Raw genomic sequence first — 25,175 nt, 5'->3', positions numbered from 1 at the left:
ACATATCCTAAATACGTTACCTTTAAAGGTTTTGGAATTTAAAACTCCTATGGAACTACTCTCGCAATTCTATCCCAACTTTAATACATTAAACAACCTCACACCTAAGATATTTGATTGTACATCATTTGTTCATGTTCACAATCATAATAGGGAGAAGTTGGTTCCTAACACAATTAAATGCATTTTTGTGGTGTATTCATCAACTCAAAAAAGGTATATGCTATCATCCTCTTACCAAAAAATTCTGTGTCTACAGATGTTACTTTTGTAGAAAATAAACCATTTTTTACTCAACCTTATTTTCAGGGGAAGACCTCATTCATGGAAGATAAGGATAAAGACTTCTTTTTGCTTGACTTGTCCTCTTTTTCAACATTTTCACCCATTAATTCTTTTGAGTCTAAACCTGTTTATTCTAAGTCCCAGTCAAACATTGATTTGAGTCTGAACTCATTCCAAACATAGAAGATGTGACAAAAGATAATATTGTTCTTGATTCTATAAAGGAATTACAGGTGTACTCAAGAAGGAAAGTTTCAAATCCTGAACTAGTGCAAGTCCAAGAATCTTATCCTAACTCTAGAAATAAGGTAACTACAATCTTCGACTCTGTTTCTCAAAATAAGCATGAATCCTTTAAAACTTTAACTAGTGATTATGATTTGCCTATTGCCATTAAGAAAGGAACTAGAGAATACACTAAGCATCCAATATACCTAATCTCTAATTTTGTGTCATTTGAAAAATTCTCACCATCCCACAAAAATTTCCTTGTGAGCCTAAACATTATTTCTATTCTAACTGCATTATGCAAGACATTATCTAGTGAGAAATGGAGACAAGCCATGAAAATAGAAATGGAGGCCTTAAAGAAAAATAAGGCATGGGAACTGGTAGAATTGCTTAAAGGAAAAAATTCCAACTAGGTGTAAATGGATTTTCACTGTAAAATACAAGGCGAATGGTACTGTTGAAAGATATAAAACCAAGTTGGTGGCTAAAAGCTACACTCAAACTTATAGAGTGGATTATCAGGAAACTTTTGCTCCAGTTGCCAAGATGAATACATTTAGGATTTTGTTATCATTAGCTGCAAATTACAATTGGCAACTTCAACAATTTGATGTAAAGAATGCCTTTCTACATGGTGATTTGGAAGAAGAAATATTTATGAAGGTTTCATTGGGATTTGAAAGTCATCTAGAAGCAAACAAAGTATGCAAGCTAAAAAGGCTTTATAAGGCCTTAAACAGTCTCCTAGAGCTTGGCTCGAGAGATTTGCCAAAGTGATACTAGCAATGAGATATAAGCAAAGTCAAAGAGTCACATATTGTTTATCAAGCACTTTGATTAAGGGAGAATCACGATTCTATTAGAGTATGTTGATGATATAATTGTAACTGGAGATGATGAAAAAAAGAATCTCTAAAATAATATTTGGCTAGAGAATTTGAGATAAAAGAGCTAGGGAGAGTGAAATACTTCCTGGAATTGAAATAGCTCACTCACGGCAGGGTATTTTCATCTCACAACAGAAATATGTGATGGATCTTTTGAAGGAAACTGGGAAGCTCGCATGTAAACCTGCAAATACCCCTATAGATCCTAATCATAAACTTAGAGAAGCTAATGAAGATGCTACTGTAGATAGAGAGATGTACCAGAGATTAGTTGGAAGACTCATTTATCTCTAACATACTAGACCTAATATAGCATATGCTATGACGGTGATAAGTCAATTTATGCATAGTCCTAAAGAAGTGCACCTACAGGCTATCTACCATGCATTGCACTATTTGAAGGCCAATCTTGGGAAAAGTATCTTATTCAAAAGAAATTCAGAGCTGGTTTTAGAGGCACATACAGATGCGGATTATGTAGATTCAATAACTAATAAAAGATCCACCTCAAGCTACTACACTATCCTAAGTGGTAATCTTGTGACTTAGAGAAGTAAAAAACAGAATGTGGTGGCAAGATCAAGTGTTGAAGCAAAGTTCAGAGCAATGGCTCAAGAAATTTGTTAACTATTATGGTTAAAAATTACCCTAGAAGACTTGAAGATCAAGTGAGATGGACAAATGAGACTTTACTGTGATAACAAGTCTGCAATAAGCATTGCACACAATCCTGTGCAACATGACATAACAAAACACATTGAAATAGACCAACATTTCAAAAAGGAGAAACTAGACAGTGGATTGATTTGTACACCATATGTATCAACTAAGGGTTAACTTGTAGATGTGTTGACTAAAGGTCTCAATAGTGCAACATTTCAAGAAATTATTTTTAAGCTGGGAATGAAAAACACCTATTCACCAACTTGAGGGAGAGTGGGAAAACACTTATTTACAGCTAGTTGTAATCTTGTAATCTGTAGATTTATATTTATATCTCTAGAATTAAGTATTTGTATCCCTAGAATTAAGGACAGCAAATCAAGATAGACAATCCCTCAATTATAGGATCAGTTTTAAGAAAATTTAGTTTTCTAGTTTACCCATTAATTAGTTGTATATAAACCTAAAGTGCTTGTATAATTCTTTATGAGCAGTTTTTCTATATACATTCAATTTTACTTAGTTTTCCACAATTATATTTCTTAGTTTTTCCACAAAGATTGACATAATTCAAAGCTTTATATCAACAGAATAAGAGTAAAGAAAAATAATCTACACTTTGAGAAGGAAGAGAGAGAGATGGAATGCATGACAAGAAAAAGTCAAAACAAGCAGAACAAATAGTACTAGCAAGAACTAGAACACATAGAATCAAGATATTACCTGTGGATGTTCTGCATTGAAAGGTGGAATGCCAACAACCAATTCAAACAAAATGACACCCACAGACCACCAATCTGCTGTTGCACCTGGGGAAAATTGGATGATATGGTGAACTTATTGCTTTAAAACATGATCAACCAAAGAAGAAACGCATAAGCTTATCAGGTAGAAACATCCAGGGACAATTTAATCAGCTACCGTGGTATAGGCACATTATAACCAAGTATCAACCATTAAATCTTTTAATCAACTAAATAATTTGGATCCAAGTTGCTTAAGCTTGTAGGGGTATACGCTTTTCAGGTTGAGCAAATTTAACGTGACTTGACCTTTAAGGTAAAAAAGTGATGAAAAGAAAAATAAAGCATCTTAAATTAAAAAAGGCTATACAAACCATGTCCTGTTCCCAAAAGAATCTCTGGTGCCAAATAGTCAGGTGTACCCACAGCAGAACGTTTCTTCCGCCTCTCTTGCTGATGCTCAGATGCAGATAATTGAGGCTGATAATCATCAAGTAGAGATGTGCCACTAACCGCTGGACCAGATAAGTCATCAGTGCTGTTGATGAGACCAACCTTTGAAAGCCCAAAATCTGTCAACTGCTCAAATCGAAAATTTACTATAAGTTTAAAAGGGTACATTAAAAGAATGAAAGGTCTGAAATATTTAAAAAGGAATAAGTAATCTCCACGTCACATTCCTTTAAAGGTACCCTCATTTGCTTAAAAACAATCATCTTGTAGAATAAACATAGGTAGTCCCTTGACCGCTCAATCACATCTCACCTTTCAACATAATGGGTTTTTCGCTAATTAACCAATATTGTAAAACACACACTTCATCTTGCCATTGTAATCTCAATAAATTTCATAAATTATGATAAAACAGAAGACCGAAAGATGATATTTTACATTATGAATGTCAATAATAATAATGAAAATAATAAATCAATAGTCAATAGAAAGATGATATTTTGCTTCTGACAAAAAAAGTGATATTTTGCATTAGGACTATCAATAACTGAACATTTAGAATTACTGATAACAAAAGACCAAGTGACAATAACTATGCAATGTATATCGCTTTAAATCTGTCAAACGAAGGGAAACAAGGAAGCTCAGATTAACTGTTACCTTGATATGACCATCGTGTGCAATCAACAAATTATCAGGCTTCAAATCACGATGAACCACGTGTAGAGAATGTAAATACTCCAAAGCAAGCACCTGCAAAATTATGTATATAAAAATACACATTTTATATAACAAAGAAAAAGAATTCAACTGATAAAGCCACTATATATATATATATATATTCCTTATAATAGATTAAACCAAAACTTACTACTTCTGCTATGTATACACGAGCAACCTCTTCATCCAAGCAGCCTAAATTTCTCAACAATGAATATAAATCTCCTCCATTTAAATACTCCATTACAAGATACAAGTTCTCACGGCAAGTAAATGAATAGAAGAATCGAACCTGATGCAGCACATAGATGTAACAATAAGATAACAAGTTCTCAAGGAAAGTAAATTACTTTCAAGCTAGACCTGCTCACCACAAATGGGTTGCGAACAGAAATCAAAATATCACGCTCTGCTAATATACTCTCAACTGCATTCTTCCGAATCATATCTGCCTTCTTTAGAACCTGTACCAAACAGCATAAACATATTTTTAATTGAAAACTAACTCCCCTTCACCTCTTAGTGGCAAGATAACTGCACAGCATGATGAAAATGGTACGAGGGGCTCAAACATGATACAACAGATAATATAGAGGGTAGTCATAATAAAAACCAGAGACTTACATGGTAACTAATACAATATAAAAATAAAAATAATAAAAGATGCCTCGTAGAAATCTGATTCTCCTAAATTAGTGCAGATCTGATTCTCCTACACTAGTGCAGTTCAATTTCCTAATTCATTTTAGGAATATTTCTCATTTACTCTTCTGGTTTAGTCAATTATTCTGATTATCAAGTTTTTAGGGATTTGTTTCTATTTTAGAATAGAATAATTCTCTTTCCTTTTATTATTTTTTGTTTTATGTTTCATTTACATTGTTTCCTAATAAGAAACTTCACTGTTCCTATTTATTTAAATGTACTACTTCGTTGTAGATAGAATAAGAAGAAATAACAACAATTGTTCTTTAAGTTTTCTACATGGTATCAAAGCAAGTCGGCTTGAACCATTAGACTATAGCCACAAGAGTTTTTGTTATGGCTAGCAGAAGTCAGAACTCTTCTTCTGCAATGGTATGGCATGAGGAAAGTCACAGAGATAATGCTCCAACAAACCCTTCAAAACAAGTCTGCAACCTTTGGAACTAGTTTACTAGCACAAAAAGGTAATTTCCTAAACACCTTAAGTGTTCAACGGGGAAATACACAATCTTGGATTGTTGATTCAAAAGCATCAGATCACATGACTTGAGATGCATCCTTATTCAAGACATATAGACCTTGCTATGATAATTCTCCTGTAAAAATTGTTGATGGCTCTCTCTTAAAGGTGCTACGAACAGGTTCTATTGTAGTTTCGAAAGACATAACACTTGGCTCTGTCACCTACTTTCTATCAGTAAGCTTACAAAGGATAGATGTTGTGTCACTAAATTTTTTCCCAACTTGTGTGAATTTCAAGAATTTGGCTCAAGAAGGATTATTGGCACTACTAGGATGTGAGCAAAGCTCTACCTTCTTCAAGATGATGCACTCGAGAGACCACAAAACTCCTGTACAGCCTTAGCCTCTAGTACTAGTAAGGATGACCTTATCATGTTATGGCATTATAGATTAGGACATCCAACTATTTCATACCTAAAAAGGTTATTTCCCTCATTATTCGATAACCTCTCTAAAGATTTTCAGTGTGAAATTTGTCCACTTTCCAAGCACACTTGAAATACCGACCCTAGCCTTTCTCAATGATTCACAGTGACATTTGGGGACTGTCAAGAGTTAACAATATCACAAATTATGGTTGGTTTGTTACATTCATCGATGATCATACACCACTCACTTGGGTATTCCTTACAAAAGAAAAATCCGAGGTTAGCCAAATCTTTCAAAACTTCAATAGCATGGTACAAACCCAATTCCAAGCCAAAATATAATCCCTAAAAACTGACAATGGAAGGGAATACTTCAACTCTATTCTCGGCCCTTACCTCACCAATCATGGCATTATCTATCAAAGCTCTTACGTTGACGTTCCACAGCAAAATGAGATTGTTGAACGCAAAAATAGACATTTGATAGAAGTGACCAGATCCCTCTTGTTGACTTCCAATGTGCCTAAATATTTTTAGGGAAAAGTTGTCCTCACTGCAACTTATTTGGTTAACCGAATGCCTTTTCGAGTTCACTTTAAAACACCTTGTCAAACTCCCCTTGCTTCCTACCCACAAACTCGGTTGATCTCTTCCATTCCCATCAAACTCTTTGGTTGCATTGCCATCGTTCATATTAGTCAACAAAACGGTAGCAAGCTTTATCCCAAAGCCTTAAAATGCATCTTCCTTGGTTATTCCCCACACCAAAAAGGTTATAGGTGTTACTCACCCATCATAAAAAAAATTCTATAACTCTATGGATGTCAACTTCTTTGAAAATCTTCCATACTACAAGAAGAATGATCTTCAAGGAGAGAATACTACTCAAGAATATCAATTCTTAGCTGTTGACCTGCCAATTTCCCAACCAACCCCTTCAAAATCAAATTTCCAACCAACCCCTTCAAAACCAAATTCTCAACCTACCCAACCTGTTCAGACAACTCTTGACTCTTCCAACCTTAAAGTTATGCAAGAAAAAACAAAAGAACTGATAGTCAACTCAAGGAAGCAAAAACCACAAGAAAAGGTGGACCACTATACACAACCCAACACTAAAAATCAACCTAATCCATGTCTCCAAGAACCTACAACTAACATAGGTAATGTCCCTATTGAATCTGAAACTGAAACTTGTAAGCTAGCAAGTGACCCTGACATTCCTATTGCATAAAGAAAGTGTGAAATCATGCACCCAAACCCTATCTGCAAGTACATCTAATATGACATATTAAATCCAGACTTTCAAGCCTTTACTACTAACCGTGACAATGTGCAAATTCCAAAAAATATTCAAGGAGCCCTCAATGAACCAAATTGGAAGGCAACAATTCTTGAAGAAATCAAGGCACCAGAGAAAAATGGGACATGAGAAATTTCAAATTTGCCCAAAAAGGAAAAACGCGGTTGGATGTTAGTGGATCTTCACAATAAAGCACAATGCAAAAGGGTTCACTCAATCCTATGGGATAGACTATGAGAAGACATTTGCTCCGGTAGCCAAACTCAATTCAATTAAAGTTGTATTGTCACTAACAGCCAACTTGGATTGGCCTCTCCACCAACTTGATATTAAGAATGCATTTTTAAATGACGACTCAAAGAAGGATGTCTACATGGAAATTCCCCTTAATTTTGAAAGGCAAGACAACATGGGCAAAGTGTGCAAACTCCAGAAATCTTTGTATGGACTAAAATAGTCTCCTCAGGCTTGGATTGAAAGGTTGACCAAGGCAATGAAGAGGTAAGGATTCCTTCAATGTCAATCTTACCATACTATGTTAAGTTCAATAATAAAGGAAAAAGAGTTATTCTTATCGTTTATGTGGATGATATCATAATCACCAAAGGCCACAAGGAAGGAATGGATGATTTGGAGAACCTCCTAGCAGATCAAATAAAGGACTTAGGATTCCTTAAATATTTCCTTGGGATGGAAGTTGCTTAGTCTAAGAATGGAATATCACTGTCTAAGCATAAGTATGTACTTGATCTACTCAAAGAAACCGCATGAGTGGATGCAAACCTGCCGATAAACCCTTGGACTCAATTAATAAAATTGGAAGTGAAAATGGAAGCTCTCTCACAGACAAAAGGCAATACCAAAGACTAGTTGGGAAGCTTATTTACCTCTCCCACACACGACCTAATATCGGGTTTGCAATAGGGATGGTGAGTAAATACATGAATAATCCAACCAAACAGCATCTCATGGCTATTCATCACATCATACAGTACTTAAAGAAGAGTTCTGGTGAAGGTCTATATTTTAACATGTCAATGGACAAGACAATCGAGGTGTACACAGATGCTGACTGGGTTGGATCAGTAACAGATAAATAGTCCACTACTGGATATTGCACTTATGCTTGGGGCAATTTGGTCACTTGGAAAAGTAAAAGCAAGCTGTTGTAGCTAGGAGCAGTGCTGAGGCTGAGTCTAAAGCAATGTCCCATGGTATTTGTAAAGGAATTTGGCTAATGAGGTTACTTGGAAAATTGAAAGTTCAGACTGTGACATCTGACTAATGTTTTATGACAATATGTCTATTATAAGTATTGCCAAAAATCCTGTTTATCATGATAGGACCAAACACAGAGAGTTGGACCGACATTTCATAAAGGAAAAGATAGAAAATGGGTCAAACTAGCCTATATCCCTAAAAGTTCACAAATTTCAGATATTCTGACTTAAGCTGTTCCTAAAAGCATTTTTGACAATTGAAATCCAAGCTGAGATTAACATTCATAACCTAGCTTGAAAAGAAGCGTAGAAATTTGATTCTCCTACACTATTTATTTAGACGTACTCCTCCATTATAGATAGAATAAGAAGAAATAAGGACAATTGTTTTTTAAGTTTCCTACATGGTATCAGAGCAAGTCTGCCTAAACCATTAGATTGCAACCACACGAGTTTCCTTTATGGCTAGCAGGAGTGAGAACTCTTCTTCTGCAGAGGACTGGCATGATGAAAGTTACAAAGAGATGATGCTCCAACAAACCCTTCAAAACAAGTCAACAACCTTTGGAACTAGTTTACTAGCATAAAAAGATAATTTCCTAAATGCCTTAAGTGTTCAACAGGAAAAGACAAATCCGAGGTTAACCAAATCTTTCAAAACTTCAATAACATGATCCAAACCCAATTCCAAGCCAAAATCCAAGTCCTAAATATTGACAATGGAAGGGAATATTTCAACTCTATTCTCGGCCCTTACCTAACCAAGCATGGCATTATCCATCAAAGCTCTTGCTTTAACACTCCACAGCAAAATGGGGTTGCCTAACGCAAAAACAAACATTTGATAGAAGTGACCAAATCCCACTTGTTGACTTCCAATGTGCCTAAATATTTTTGGGGAAAAGTTGTCCTCACTGCAAGTTATTTGGTTAACCGAATGCCTTCTCAAGTTCTTGGATTTAAAACACTTTGTCAAACTCTTATTGCTTCCTACCCACAAACTCGGTTGATCTCTTCCATTCCCAACAAACTCTTTGACTACATTGCCTTCGTTCATATTAGCCAACAAAACCGTAGCAAGCTTGATCCCAAAGCCTTAAAATGCATCTTCCTTGGTTATTCCCCAAACCAAAAGGGCTATAAGTGTTACCCATCACAAAAAAAATTCTATAGCTCTATGGATGTCACCTTCTTTAAGAATCTTCCATACTATGGCAAGAATGATATTCAGGGGGAGAATACTACTCAAGAATATCAATTCTTAGCTGTTGACTTGCCAATTTCCCAACCAACCCCTTCAAAACCAAATTTTCAACCAACCCCTTCAAAACCAGATTCTCAACCTACCCAACCTATTCAAACAACTCTTGACTCTTCAAACCCTATGGTTATGCAAGAAAAAAACAAAAGAACTGATAATCTACTCAAGGAAGCAAAAACAACAAGAGGTGGACAACTATACACAACCCAGCACTTAAAATCAACCTGATGCATGTCTCCAAGATCCTGAAACTAACACAAGTAATGTCCCTATTGAATCTGAAACTGAAACTTGTGAGCCAGCGAGTAACCTTGATATTCCTATTGCATTAAGAAAAGGTGTGAGATAATGCACCCAATACCTTATCTGCAAGTACATCTCATATGATAGGTTAAATCCAAACTTTCAAGCCTTGACAATGTGCAAATTCCAAAAAAATTCAGGGAGCCCTCAATGAACTAAATTGGAAGGCAGCAATTCTTGAAGAAATCAAGGCACTAGAGAAAAATAGGACATGGGAAATTTCAGATTTGCCCAAAAGGAAAAACTCGATTGGATGTAAGTGAACCTTCACAATAAAGCACAATGTAGATAGAACTATAAACAGGTTCAAAGCTAGACTTGTTGCAAAAAGGTTCACTCAATCCTATGGGATAAACTATGAGGAGATATTTGCTCCAGTAGCCAACCAAACTCAATTCAATTAGCGTTCTATTGTCATTAGCAACCAACTTGGATTGGCCTCTCCACCAACTTGATATTAAGAATGCATTCTTAAATGGTGGCTTGGAGAAGGATGTTTACATGGAAATTCCCCCTGGTTTCAAAAGGCAAGACAACATGGGCAAAGTGTGCAAACTCTAAAAGTCTTTGTATAGACTTAAACAGTCTCCTTGGGCTTGGATTGAATAGTTGACCAAGGCAATTAAGACGTATGGATTCCTTCAATGTCAATCTAACCATACTATGTTTATTAAGTTCACTAATGAAGGAAAAGGAGTTATTTTTATTGTTTATATGGATGATATCATAATCACCGGATACCACAAGGAATGAATAGATGATTTGAAGAAACTCCTTACAAAGGAGTTTGAAATAAAGGACTTGGGATTCCTTAAATATTTTCTTGGGATAGAAGTGGCTCGATCTAAGAATGGAATATTAGTGTCTCAGCGTAAGTATGTACTTGATCTACTCAAAGAAACCGGCACGATTGGATGCAAGCCTGTCAATACATCCATGGACTCAACTAATAAAATTAGAAGTGAAAATAGAAGCTCTCTCATGGACAAAGGGCCATACAAAAGACTAGTTGGGAAGCTTATTTACCTCTCTCACACACAACCTGATATTGGGTTTGCAATAAGGATGGTGAGTAGACACATGAATAATCCAACCAAGGTGCATCTCAAAGTTGCTCATCACATCTTACAATACTTAAAGAAGAGTCATGATGAAGGTCTATATTGTAAGAAGTCAATGGACAAAGTAGTCAAGGACTACTTGATATTGCACTCATGTTTGGGGCAATTTGGTCACTTGGAGAAGTAAAAAGCAAGCTGTTATAGCTATGAGAAGTGCAGAGGCTGAGTTTAGAGTAATGTCCCATGGGATTTGTAAAGGAATTTGCTGATAAGGTTACTTAGAGAATTAAAAGTTTAGACTGTGACATCTATGACACTGTTTTGTGACAATAAGGCTACTTTAAGTATTGCCAAAAATCTTGTTTATCATGATAGGACCAAACACATAGAGCTGAAACCACATTTCATAAAGGAAACAATAGAAAATGGGTCAGTCAAATTGCCCAATATCCCTACAAGTTCACAAATTGCAGATATTCTGACTAAAGCTCTTCCTTGAAGCATTTTTAACAAATTAGAATCCAAGTTGAGTATGAGTAACATTCTTAACCCAGCTTGAGGGGAAGTGTAGAAATTTGATTCTTCTACATTAGTGCAAATCTAATTCTCCTACATTAGTGCAACTTGATTTCCTAATTTATTTTGGGAATATTTCTCATTTACTATTCTGATTTAGTCAACTATTTTGATTATCCAATTTTTAGGGATTTGTTTCTATTTTGGAACAGAATAATTCTCCTTCCCATTATTATTCTTTGTTTTCTGCTTCATGTAAGTTGTTTCCTAATAAGGAATTTCATTGTTCCTATTTATTTGGATGTACTCCTTCATTGTAGATAGAATAAGAAGAAATAAAGACAATTGTTCTTTAAGTTTCCTACTAGATGTACTCCTTCATTGTATATAGAATAAGAAGAAATAAGGACAATTGTTCTTTAAGTTTTCTACATGCGCCCCTCTTAAGAATAGAACAAGGAATAAGATATAAAGCCTCCAAAAAGGCAAACAAGAGAGAAATAGGAAATTGAATAAAATTTAACTAGAAAAATTCCATGGGCATCACAGTGATGCCATCAAAGCAATTTTTTTTTTCACTTCTAAATACTAATAAACTTTTATATTTGGCAATTTTTCTTCATGTTATTTTTTATTATAATCCCTTTTAAAGAAATATATATAAGAATAAAAAAAATAGGAAAAATGAGAAATGAGAAGAAATAGAAACTAAAAAATTTCAATTTTTCCCTTTTCTTTTTATTTTTTGTTCTTTCTGCTTCATCTCTTTCTTTTGTTCACCCAAAAGCTTAAAAATTTTCTAATTAATTTTAAAATAAATATTGATAGAGTACTTGTGTACAACTGGTTCTTTTTTCCAAAATTCTTCTTAACAATAACATTTTATGTTTGAAAAAAAAATTAGGAAAAAAAAGGCAAGAAAAAACAAAAAATGAAGGAAAAAGGATAAATTAATAAAAAACACACTGACACCTTTCTCATCCAACAAAAGGTCCAAAACCATGGTTTTTTACTAAACACAAATGCACCGAATAGAAAAAAAAAATGCCTTTTTTAATTTTGTTTTCTTTCTTTCCTTTTTTTTTTTTTTTGCATTTTTCTCCTATTAAAAATACAAACTGATTGATCATATCTTATATTTGGTGTTTCTTTCAACTTATTCTAAATTATGGTTTATTGAATATCTAAAAAAAAAAGAGGAGAGTAAAGAGCGAAGAAAAAAATAGACACTAGGAAAATTATTTTTTGCTTTATCTTTTTTCCTTTTTCCTTCTTCCTTATTTCTCTTTCACTAAAAAAAAAACTCCAAACATTTTTACTTAATTTTTAAAAAATGCAAATTGATTAACCAAACATGTACTCGACAATTTTTCTTAAATCATTCCAAATTATATTACGTGGTAAAAGAATATCTAAAAATGCGAAAAATAAAGAATATAGTAAAAATAGTCGAATTGAGAAATACAAATGTCCATTTTCCTTTTTTTTTTCTTTTCTTTTCCTTCTTTTATCTTTCCTCTGTTCTATTTCAATTTTTTTCCTTTTCTTTTCTTTGTAGTACACCCTTGTTAGCAAGGTGGGGGAAAGCTAGCCCAATGAACTACAAAGGGACAAGATCGACCCTCAATCCCATGAGTTCCCCCTCTTTTTCCTCCATCTCTTTCTCTCCTCTTCTCCTCCATCTTCTTCCAATGGCTAGTCATCACCTCTCAACCCCTCTCACGTGCCCCAAGCTCTCCTTTCTCTCTCCTCTCTTACTCTTTCTTTGACAAAAGAAAAGATTAAAACAAAAAATGTCTTTAAATGTCAAAAATGGGAATAGAAAATGGAGAAAGTTAGGTCAAAATGGCCTCAAAATTTTGAAATATAAAGGATGCGCAAAAAGTCAATTTTAATGGGTAGTATTTATATAACAACAACAACACACTAAGTATTTATATAAGTTCACAAAGAAGAATACAACTTAGCAATTTTAAACTATGTTGCTCAAACTAGGGTACAAGTGTCGAGTATGGGTATTTATCCAAATGTTTGACATGCAAACTATATGAAATCGAAGACATGGAGATACAGCTACAAAGGATCAAAAAAGAGGACACTAGTGCAGGGATTTTTGGTCTAGATTAAAATATTAAGATGATTAATATTATTAAGTCAGTAGTTTAACCATCTTTTATGCCAAGAAAATGTGTTCTTACCATCTAGGTTTTCAGCATTTCATGAAAGCAAGATCATAATAGCAATCAACCTCCTTTTCGACCTATAAGAGTAGAAAATTTGGGGCCCAATTGTCCTTATTGGCCCATGCTTGAATCAAATTGGGACAAAGAAAAAAGACAAAGAGGTTGTTGGTAACAAGAAGTTGAATAACGGGAGATTACTTGACTAAATTTAAACCCAAATAGTAAATTTATAGCAACCACAAACTTCCAAATATGTTTTCTCCTTTTCGGTTTCTTCTTCGTCTCTTAATATCTCTCTCTCTCTCTCTCTTCCTCCATCAAGTTTGAATTAGTCTCTCAAGATTTCCATATTTATCTAGTATTTTTTTGCCATCGCCACCATTCTGTTCTCTTTTTGTTCAAGATTCTTCTCCCCATATCCCTAATTGATTATTGTGGGAAAACACTTATTTACAGCTGGTTGTAATCTTGTAATCTGTATATTTATATTTGTATCTCTAGAATTAAGTATTTGTATCCCTAGAATTAAGGACAAAAAATTAGGATAGACAATCCCTCAATTATAGGATTAGTTTTTTAGGAAGATTTAGTTTTCTAGTTTAACCCCTAGTTAGTTGTATACAAACTTAAGGTTCTTGTACAATTATAAATGAGCAGTTTTTCAATATACATTCAGTTTTCACACTTATTTATTTCTTAGTTTTTTCACATGGTATCAGAGCTTTAGGCTCTTCTTGGGAAGCAAAATTTTCAACCTTCATTGTCAACTTTTTTAGGCCTTCATTGCCGAATCCTATTTAGGCCTTCATTGCCGATTCCTATTTAGGCCTTCATTGCCGAACCCTTTCAAAGAAAGATCACTACCACCCAATTTGAGGAAATGTTAACTGGGAAAATCACTGGAGTGCTACAGATGTCTCAGAAACAAGGAGAGTTCGACAAGGAAGAGATTGAAAAGCTGAGAAACTTACTGAAAATCCTTGAAAAGCCTACTGTGGTATGTTCTTTGGGTAAGGTTTCTAGTTCAGGTAAAGCTTCCGATTCTCATGGATTAAATGTCTCAGCTAAGCCTCTTACGAGTTCTTAGGTCATTGACTCAAGAGCCACAGACTACATGACAAATTCCTCACAAAAGTTTAGTACATATAACCTGTGTCCTAGTAATAAGAAAATTGTTGTTGCAGATGGTTCACTTACCACAGTGGCAGGATTAGGAGATGTTCAAGTTAATCCCTCGTTTGTTCTCAACAATGTTCTTCATGTTCCTAGATTGTCTACTAATCTGATATATATACAAAACTTACCAGAGATATGAATTGCAAAGTAACTTTTTATCCCTTTTATTGTGAATTTCAGGACCAGAGTTCGGGGAAGATGATTGGACTTGCTAAGAAGAAGGATGGACTATACTATCTTGAGACATCAAATAACACAAGTAATATCAAGAATAGTTTACCTTTGTCATTTCTTTCTGAAAAATCTTCCAATAAAGACAAAATCTGGCTTTATCATTTTCGTCTTGGACATCCTTCTTTTGGAACCTTGAGAAACATGTTTCCTTCCTTGTTCAAAGGATTAAATGTCGAAGATTTTCATTGTGATGTTTGCGAACTTGCAAAGCTTAGACGTGTCTTTTCCAATCAGTAACAAAAGAAGTTCTAATCCCTTTTACTTGATTCATAGTGACATTTGGGGTCCCTCTACAATTCCTAATATTTCTGGTGCGAGATGGTTTGTTTCATTCATAGATGATTGTACTAAGGTCTCTTGGGTTTTTTTACTTAAATCCAAATCAGATGTGAATAGTGTGTTTTCAAGCTTCCAAAACATGCTCCAAAATCAATTTGGAATGAGAATCAAGAGATTTAGGTTTGATAATGCAAGAGACTACTTCAACCAGAGTCTATCTACCTATTTCCAAAAAGAGTGAATTATCCATGAGTCATCTTGTATTAATACTCCACAGCAGAATGGAGTGACATAGAGGAAAAACAGCCATTTACTAGCCACAACCCAAGCCTTTCTTTTTCAAGCAAATGTACCTAAATTTTACTGGGGAGAAGCTGTTCTCACGGCGACACCTATTATAAATAGGTTACCTTCAAGGGTTTTGGGATTTAAAACTCCTATGGAACTACTCTCACAATTTTATCCCAACCTCAATACCAAAAACAATCTCACACCTAGGATATTTGGTTGTACATCATTTGTTCATGTTCACAGTCATAATAGGGGAAAGTTGGATCCAAGAGCGATTAAGTGTATTTTTGTGGGGTATTCTTCAACTCAAAAAGGATATAAGTGCTATCATCCTCTTACCAAAAAATTTTGTCTGCAGATGTCACTTTTGAAAAAAGTAAACCATTTTTTACTCAACCTTATCTTCAAGGGGAGACTTCATTCATGGAAGATAAGGATAAAGATTTCTTTTTGCTTGATTTGTCCCCTTCTTCAACATTTACACCCATTAATTCTTCTGAGTCGAAACCTGTTTCTGTTGAGCCCAAGTCAAACACTAAATTTGAGTCTGAACCCATTCCAAATACAAAAGATGTGACAAAGGATAATATTGTTTTTGATTCTATGAAGGAATTACAAGTGTACTCAAGAAGGAAAGTTCCAGATCTTGAACCAATGCCAGTCCAAGAACCTGATCCTAACTCTGAAAATGAGGTAACTACAGTTTTTGACTCTGTTTCTCAAAATAAGCATGAACCTCCTAAAACTATAACTAGTGATTATGATCTACCTATTGCCATTAGGAAAAAAACCAGAGAATGTACTAAGCATCCACTATACTCGATCTCTAATTTTGTGTCATTTGAAAAATTCTCACCATCCTACAAAAATTTTCTTGTGAGCCTAAACACTATTTCTATTCCAACTACATTATCTGAGGCATTATCCAGTGAAAAATGGAGGCAAGCCATGAAAATAGAAATGAAGGCTTTAGAGAAAAATTAGACATGGGAACTGGTAGAGTTGCCTAAAGGAAAAAATCCAGTGGGGTGTAAATGGGTTTTCACTATAAAATACAAGGCAGATGGTACTGTTGAAAGGTCTAAAGCCAAGTTAGTGGCTAAGGGCTACACTCAAACCTATGGAGTGGATTATCAGGAAGCCTTTGCTCCAGTTGCCAAGATGAATACAGTTAGGATTTTGTTATCATTGGCTGCAAATTACAATTGACAGCTTCAACAATTTGATGTAAAGAATGCTTTTCTACGTGGCAATTTGGAAAAAGAAATATATATAAAGGTTCCACCGGGATTTGGAGGTCATCTAGAAGCAAACAAAGTATGCATGCTGAAAAAGGCTTTATATGGCCTTAAACAGTCTCCTAGGGCTTGGTTCGGGAGATTTGCCAAAGTGATGCTAGCAATGGGATATAAACAAAGTCAAGGAGATCACACATTGTTTATCAAGCACTCTGATTCAGGGAGAGTCACAGTTCTATTAGTGTATGTTGATGATATAATTGTAACTGGAGATAATGAAAAAGAGAGAGAATCTCTAAAACAGTGTTTGGTTAAAGAATTTGAGATAAAAGAGCTAGGGAGATTGAAGTACTTCCTAGGAATTGAAATAGCTCACTCACGGCATGGTATCTTCATCTCACAACAGAAATATATGATGGATCTTCTAAAGGAAACTGAGAAGCTCGCATGTAAACCTGCAAATACCCCTATAGAGTCTAATCATAAAATTAGAGAAGCTAATGAAGATGCTGCTGTAAATAGAGAGATGTACCAAAGATTAGTTGGAAGACTCATTTATCTCTCACATACTAGACCTGATATAGCATATGCTGTGAGTGTGGTAAGTCAATTTATGCATAATCCTAAAGAAGTGCACTTACATGCTGTCTACCGTATATTGCACTATTTGAAGGCTAATCCTGAGAGAGGTATCTTATTCAAAAGAAATTCAAGGCTAGTTATAGAAGCCTATACAGATGCTGATTATGCAGGTTCAACAACTGATAGAAGATCCACCTCAAGCTACTGCACTTTCTTAGGTGATAATCTTGTGACTTGGAGGAGTAAAAAACATAATGTAGTGGCAAGATCAAGTGCTGAAGCAGAGTTCAGAGCAATGGCTCAAGGAATTTGTGAACTACTATGGTTAAAGATTATCCTAGAAGACTTGAAGATCAAGTGGGATGGACCAATGAGACTCTACTGTGATAACAAGTCTGCAATAAGCATTGCACACAATCCTTTGCAACATGACAGAACAAAACACATTGAAGTAGACCGGCATTTCATAAAGGAGAAACTAGACAGTGGGTTGATTTGTACACCTTATGTATCAACCAGGGGTCAATTGGCAGATGTGTTGACTAAAGGTCTCAGCAGTACAACATTTCAAGAAATTATTTCCAAGCTGGGAATGGAAAACACTTATTCACCAGCTTGAGTGGGAGTGTGGGAAAACACTTATTTACAGCTGGTTGTAATCTTGTAATCTGTATATTTATATTTGTATCTCTAGAATTAAGTATTTGTATCCCTAGAATTAAGGATAAAAAATTAGGATAGCTAATCCCTCAATTATAGGATTAGTTTTTTATGAAAATTTAGTTTCCTAGTTTAACCCCTAGTTAGTTGTATATAAACCTAAGGTTCTTGTACAATTATAAATGAGCAGTTTTTCAATATACATTCAATTTTCACACTGATTTATTTCTTAGTTTTTCCACAATTATAAATTGTCTATTTATTGTGTGGGATGAAGATTCTACAGCAATTGAAAGGTAAAACGTTAAGGAAAAGGAGAAGAGAACTTTGTCTATAGCAACAATTTGGTCTAATTTGGGGATTAATATCTCTCCAACCAAGTCCGCCAAATCTGACAGAGATCCCAAAACAAGGTCCATGTTGGGTCATGCAACACGGATGTTCTAGACAAAAATGCAGTGTCCTAGCAACATAGGTTTTGATGAAATGATTTACTAGAATAGATTTTGATAAAATGATTTACTAGAAATCAAGTTCTTTAGGCAAAAATCTGTTCCCTAATTGATTTGCTAGAACAGATTTTCAGGTCAATCTTGGTGAATGGAGATGTGAATGTGACATAGTCCCCAAAAAGGTGATCCAAATCACGTCAAATAGGGAGTTATCAAATTTGGTAAACTCTACATATATTCAGGACAGAAAGAAATCAAAAGTTTCTAAGAAACGAAGAGGATGCATCACAACACCAAGTTACCTTCAAGTATTTACACTTCACATGAGTTAAACACAACAAGAACCAACTAATCGAAGTAAACCAATGAAAAGTAATTAAAAGAACAAGAGAATACTATAAATTGAGGAAACATTAAAACAATAAATAAATAAATAAAATAAATATTATATTCATTAATGAAAAAGATTTTAGGGAAAGAAAATCAAAGTCTGGTACCTTTATTGCAAAAAGATCCCCTGTTGTTCTCTTTTTAGCTAAGAAAACACGCCCAAATGCTCCACGACTAATTGGTTTTATTATCTCAAAGTCATCAATCGAGGTACGATCCTTAGATGAATGAATAGGGCTAGTTCTCAAACTACGAACCACATCATCCTCCAAAGGAGCATCCTCATCAATGACAGTACTTGCTATATCAACCTTTTCATCCTCAACTAGCTCACAAAGCTGCAAGTACTTCTCCCTACAATATCAAAATCATAAATGTATAAGAAAAGCACAACAAACTCAATTAGCACGTTTTCCTCAAAGTTCAAATGTTCTTTCCAAAAGAATGTTCAGCAAAATTTTCATCATATGACTAAATTTTACTTTTCTCCAGCATTGTGTTTATACTTTATCAATCTAAAAAATAAGAAGCAGCAACATACTTACCTGATCAGCTTTTCAATGCATGCCCCAAACGTTTCTACTGTAAGTGCGTCAAATTTTCTGCGGTCTATGACAAGTCTCAAGTCTTCAAGACAAGATAGCAAATATGGCATGGAACGATCATCAACCAATAGCGTATTTGCTACACATCTGGCAATATCAGCAAGCTCATTCATCTGTATGGTCTGAAAGGAATTAAAACTTGGTACTCCATGGTAAGACTAACACACACACAATGGGAAATTAACAAGTAACACCACAGGGCCACAAAACCCATACTCTTCAAAGAAGATAATAATGCATCTGCAATGCATGGATTGGCTTCTACCGTATAATCTATATGTATAAGCAAGTATTGGCAGTCTAATGCAGGAGCATAACAGCCCTAACAACAACTGAATTGAAACAAATTACAAATCAATAACAACATAGACAAAACAATGCCTTCCATATCATAAGTAATCTAAACGATCAAAAGGAAGAATAGAACAAAGAGAGAGCTGGATATCAAGGAAAGGTCAAGGAAAAAAAACTATAAACTGGTCAAGTAAATATAAAAAAGCATACTGGTGCATTGGACATATACCAGCACATAGCAATCAAAGCATTAGTTCAGTAGCTATTAAAGCAGGTAAGTCCTTCTGAAATAAGAACTAGGTAAAGGGATACCTGCGGAAGATCCTCTTGCTCAAAAAAAGCACCCTTGCCAGACAATAACAAGTCTATCTGACTAGTTCTTGGTGTCAATAAAGGAGATCTAGGAGTCATGCTTCCTGCAGATGATGTTGTCATTCCTTGATCAGACTTTGGACCAAATCGAGTTTTACATGACATGGAAGGCAAACCCTTAAGGTCATCCATAAAAACTAAATTATCCACTTCAGGAAAACAATCAAGCATGTCTTCTGAATCTCTCCTGGACCAATCACTTAGTTTAGGAGATAGAAAATCAGATTCTTCAGTCACGCTCGAATTTGATACTTTAGCAACATCTGGGCTCCCTACATGTTGCATATCCTTAGTAGCAAAGGAGTCTGTCATCTTCTCAAGTGTTTCAGCAATTCGTACAAGACGTTCATCAACACTTGAGCCCTTCTTATCACATCGATCAGCAACTGCACATATTCTTGAGTGATCTTCCACATTTGAGGTGGGAACCTCCTCCTCGCAAATGCGGCATATTATAGAACTTTCTTCAAAAACATTCGGTTGATCTCCCCAATAACCCCAAGAAACTTTGTGATGATGCTTAGAAGACCGTTCTTGAGATTCTTTTGCAGAAGGAAGCTCCTGAAGCTTAACAGCAGCCAGATCTACATCAGAAGCTCCAGCTCTTTTCAAGGTTTCAACCATACTATTATTCTGCTCCTTGGGAGCAGCAACTTCCCTTGTACCTTTTCTGGCAGGAGATGGGAGTTTCTTCCAAGAAGCTATGCGGTCTCTGCTTGCAGGAGACTCCAAGTTCTTGGAAGTGTCATCAATGGGAGTGATAAAACCTCCTGGCAGTACAACATGGTCCCTCCAATCCAAGGCACGTTGCTCCTGACTATAAGATTTCTTTGTCGAGACAGTTTTAGACGCCTTTGATGCGCTCAAACTTTTTGCATCTGTTAGGACACCTGAAGTTCTCTTTTCTGTGGGATGCAGAACTCTAGATTGGCGAAGTTGTATCATAGGTTCATCCTCAGCAAACCCACTTTCTTTGTGGAACTGTAACAATCTTGTACACCTTGTGAGAATGAAAAGCATCCGGGTATAAAGCTGCTTCAGCATGCCCAGGGGAAGTTCTTGACGCTTATCATCTAACTCCTGAACGATGCCTTCACACTGAAGCCAAAACTCTCCAGGTGGTGTCATTGCACAGCTTCGAGCCAGAACCAGCAAATCCTCAATAGTTTCCTGCCACTCAGGATGACTTTCAGCATTTTTTTCAAGAATTCCAACCAGATCTGCAGCAAAAACAGCCAGATCAGAGTTCACTTCCTCCTTTGCTTTGTCAAATTTTGCCCGAATCACAACCAAGATTTCCTGCATAAAACAGAAATCTAGTTAGGAACACATAATTGCACAAAAGTAGGAAGCAAGAAATAGGACCAGAGTACGTACCTCCAAGTTGTTTAAGCGCCGAGGTTTCCAAAGAGGAAAAGGCCGTACGCCTTTGGAATTTAATTCATGGGAAAAGCTCTTAATATCAGCAGGAAACCTCTTCCGAGGCCCACTTGTAACACGAAGGATAGCTTGAAAACGGGGCGATTCAGATTCCTTTGGGTTTTCACAATCATATGAAGTCTTGGAAAGAAAATATTCAAATTATCAATAACAGTGTCACACATTAAAAGTTAAAAATGAAAATAAAGGGCAGTCACTGACTAATAATTAACTGTAAGAAGACATAAATGAAAATACTATTGTACCTCTGGTGTACAAAAATCTGAACGTTTTACACCTCCAGAGCGATCCCATGATGACTCATGTTGCCCTAATAAAAGTATTCAAGGCAGCAAAGCAACTTTTGAGAGAAAAAACATAAGAAATTGCCAGCAAGCCTTCAGGCAATGAAACCATTTCCAAATTAATCAGCATTAGTTTGACCCCAAAAGTCTTCTAAAATAGAAAATGCTCTCCTAGTTAGAACAGAAAGGACAGAGAAATGGAGAAAATATATATGATCATGTTGAAAGGAATGCATAAGCATCCCACATGAACATCAAACATGCTTTCATATCTAAAGCACTGCAGTGTTCCTTTATAACATTAGGAAGGAAAAAGATGATAACTAGAATAGCCTTGAAACTTTTTAAACCTGGTTATATTCTTAGCGCTTCAAAATCCATATTATAGTTCAGATAAGCAGTGACGGTGCAGTGACAGTTAATACCCAAAAACTTTGTTTCATAAGAAACATTATCAACATTTTTAATAACAATTCAAACTGAGCAACATGAGAAAAAATTTGTGACCCATATCCTAGAAAATTGTATCACCTTCTTAGAAATGGTTTGGTAACGGATCATCCATAAACTGAAAAGGAAAAAGAATGGGCCAACAAGAAAAGAAAAGAAAAAATAAGACAAATTGCATGCAACTGCTGAAAAATAAGCATCACAAGCATATCAGGATCTAGAGGAAACTCTCTTTAGTTCTCCCAAAATCCATCAGCATCCCTCATCTTTAGTTCTACTAATCATCCATCAACAGTTGGTCTTTCTATTTTTTAAACTCTTCAGTTTTGAAGATGATTTGTCCAGAATTCAAGAAAAATATGACATTTTAGATAAACTCCAGTTTAGACATGGCAAGCAGAGACAAAGATGAAAAGCTTATTAGAGTCGATATAGTCTAAAAGGTGGAGCAATAGGATCACAGTTACTACATTTCTTCATTCAACATAATATAACTATCCGGTGTGATCTGAAGTGAACATATCATGCACTTTCACAAATTCCTTTTTAAATTTAAATATGCCACTGATTCCCTTGGCAAAAATCTAAGAATTTTAACTGATGAGAATAAATGGAACTTTATAAAAACCATTTCAGTAAATCGCATACCTTTCCGTTTGGAATCTGTCAGCTCAACTTAATCAAAGAATTTTAAAATTTTTCTTAAAAGAAATAACAAAAAAACTTGACCCTGGATATTTTCTTTACATGAAATCTTTAAAATTCAATTCTCTGCTACATGCCAACTGCTAACTGTCCAAGAACAATGCACAAGAGTATGGTAAAGTTAAATCCTATAACCTAGTCACTATATTTCCTTCACCACCTCATACCGCATGTCAGATCAGTTACTACTATCAAACTAAAGCAACTTCTTTGTCTCACACCATGCTCATCCCCGCTCTCTCCCCGATGCCAAAAAGAGACGGAGAGAAATAGGAGTTAGGAACTTCAAATTATTTTCTTTTGGCATCTTCATCTGTGATAGAGAGAAAATTTATTAAAACTGACTGCCTCTTACTTACTTTTGCAAGGCTCAATGAAAATGCACTTCCACAACTTATTATGCCTTGCGGTAAAGTTAAGCTTCCTTTAGGTTTTGACTAGCCTTCTACCTATACCTATTTGAACAATCAAGAACAGCTCAGAGCTTTAAATGCAATCTTAGATTGGGAAATCGTAAACAATGATACGGCATAAACAAATTGTTTTGAGCATTATATCCACCACCTAGTCACTGAACAAGAAAATCCAAAATCAAGTCCCAGAATTGAGGAGGCAACCAAAAATAAGGATCAATAACTATAAAGCAACAGCACTGACACTAAAGGATCATCAATGACATAATAAAACAACAACAAAAAATACCAGAAACATATGAAATAGTAATGAGTCAGAGTAGTACCAGCTTTGGAAGATGATTCCCCATTCTGCAACAGGGACTTGCCTTGCACACTAGGACTCTGCTCTCTTGAGTGCCACCCACCACTACCACTCCCCGTAGACACACTATCTGAATAGCTCACACTGTCAACCAAACTCTCTTGCAACAACCTCTGATTCAACCCATCTTTCTTCCCAGAACATGAATTCCCCCAACTACCATCGCCACCGCCACTTCTTGAACCTCCAGGCCTGGACAAGTTACTAGCTCCAAGCACTGAAGCCGCCGCACTTCTTTCCCCTCTGAAACTGAAAAAACTCTCCTGAGGCAAGGGGCCGGAGCGGGTTTTTATCCGATTCAACCCCAAGGAAGAGGCCAGTAGGGGCGATATAGAGGAGGGACCCTCCTTGGCATCGGGCTTTTTGGAGGTAGAAGAAGAGGGCTTAGCAGCAGGGGTTTGGGGTTGCGGTTCTTTAGGTTTAAGGTCCTTGCGTCCGAGACCATCTTTGACTTGGGTTCGCTTGAAAGCTACGGGACTGAAAGGGGAAGTAGAATTGGGGATCTGTTGAGAGTCAGGCTTTGAGGTTGAAGCTTTGGGTTTTCTCTTGTCGGATCGGATCGGGGAATTGGAAGTGGATCGAGGGCTATTGGATCCCTCAGGACTAGATGAATCCGATTTCTTTGAAGACGAAAAGAAAAGCTTGTTTTTGAATACCATTTTTTTACCGTATTCTTCAGCATAAGGATCGATGAATGAATGCCGCCACTAAATGATTCATCATCCAACTCCAACCATTTAAAAAAAAAAAAGAAATTCTGTATAAATAAACTTAGTTTCTTATTGAAAGAAAAGAAGAAAGAGTTGAAGCTGAAGAAAGTGCTATTTTGTTCAAAGGTTTGGAGTGATTGGGGGTGGTTAAAACCTTGGCAGGGAACGAGGGAAGACAGAATGCGACTTCAAGCGGAAATGTGGATATGGAAAAACAAACTACAACTTTTAAACGTCTAAGGTAAGTAATGGTAAAATATAAAAATAAAAATCTAAAATAAATAACGCTATATTAAAGTTGAATTTTTTTTTATTCCTTCTAAATGACTGAACTTCAATTAAAGTTTTAATGTTTCTAAAACTATCTTTACTTGTAAAATTTTAAATTAAAAAAAAATAATTTAGAGAGAAAATGATATTAAATAAAAATGTGTAATTTATGGATTTTGTTCACTTAAGAAATTTAAGATTTTTTTTATTTAGTTTATAAAAATATAAGATTATCTATCCAATAAAATTTTTCATTATAATGTCATTGATAACACCTAAATAGCATGTGACATTATAATTTTAATATGTAAATAATACATTGTGACGTGAATAACAAGTTTTTTTTAACTAAATAATTTTGAAAAAAATTTTATAGTTTCAATAAATATACTCTTATAATTCTAATTATTATCATAACATTGATTAGCCTTACGCAAAAATGTCATCTTTCAGCCAAAATTATATTTTATTTTTTAAAAATTTTTAAAAAAACTATATTTTATTTTCAAGTAAATATATTTTACATTTTACATTTTCATATT

General features: G+C 35.2%; 1 protein-coding gene across 12 annotated transcripts in view; it reads right to left on the bottom strand.

The window, feature by feature from the left end:
• The window catches only part of LOC149516078 (putative serine/threonine protein kinase IREH1), a 33,225-nt gene extending 8,685 nt beyond the window's left edge, over positions 1 to 24,540 (bottom strand). For 6 of the 12 annotated variants that reach the window (XM_089768012.1, XM_089768010.1, XM_089768011.1 and 3 more), the window contains exons 1-11: positions 23,616 to 24,540; positions 21,683 to 21,747; positions 21,375 to 21,557; positions 19,938 to 21,296; positions 19,272 to 19,453; positions 18,834 to 19,080; positions 4,354 to 4,446; positions 4,134 to 4,274; positions 3,923 to 4,015; positions 3,184 to 3,388; positions 2,790 to 2,875 (exon numbers count right to left, since the gene is read on the bottom strand). In XM_089768012.1, coding sequence (XP_089624138.1) covers positions 2,790 to 2,875; positions 3,184 to 3,388; positions 3,923 to 4,015; positions 4,134 to 4,274; positions 4,354 to 4,446; positions 18,834 to 19,080; positions 19,272 to 19,453; positions 19,938 to 21,296; positions 21,375 to 21,557; positions 21,683 to 21,747; positions 23,616 to 24,312 — 3,351 coding nt within the window. In that variant the 5' untranslated portion in view covers positions 24,313 to 24,540. The remainder of the gene's footprint in view (positions 1 to 2,789; positions 2,876 to 3,183; positions 3,389 to 3,922; positions 4,016 to 4,133; positions 4,275 to 4,353; positions 4,447 to 18,833; positions 19,081 to 19,271; positions 19,454 to 19,937; positions 21,297 to 21,374; positions 21,558 to 21,682; positions 21,748 to 23,615) is intronic. The other 6 variants (XM_089768015.1, XM_089768019.1, XM_089768018.1 and 3 more) reach the window with 1 other exon arrangement.
• Between the last annotated feature and the right edge of the window lie 635 nt (positions 24,541 to 25,175).

The sequence above is a fragment of the Durio zibethinus genome, chromosome 11 (genome assembly GCF_047325235.1).
Source record: "Durio zibethinus cultivar Kanyao isolate XHJ-2024 chromosome 11, ASM4732523v1, whole genome shotgun sequence".
In the NCBI taxonomy this organism is placed as follows: domain Eukaryota; kingdom Viridiplantae; phylum Streptophyta; class Magnoliopsida; order Malvales; family Malvaceae; genus Durio; species Durio zibethinus.
The sequence above is the reverse complement of the archived record's forward strand: the minus strand, read 5'-3'. Positions and strand labels throughout refer to the sequence as shown.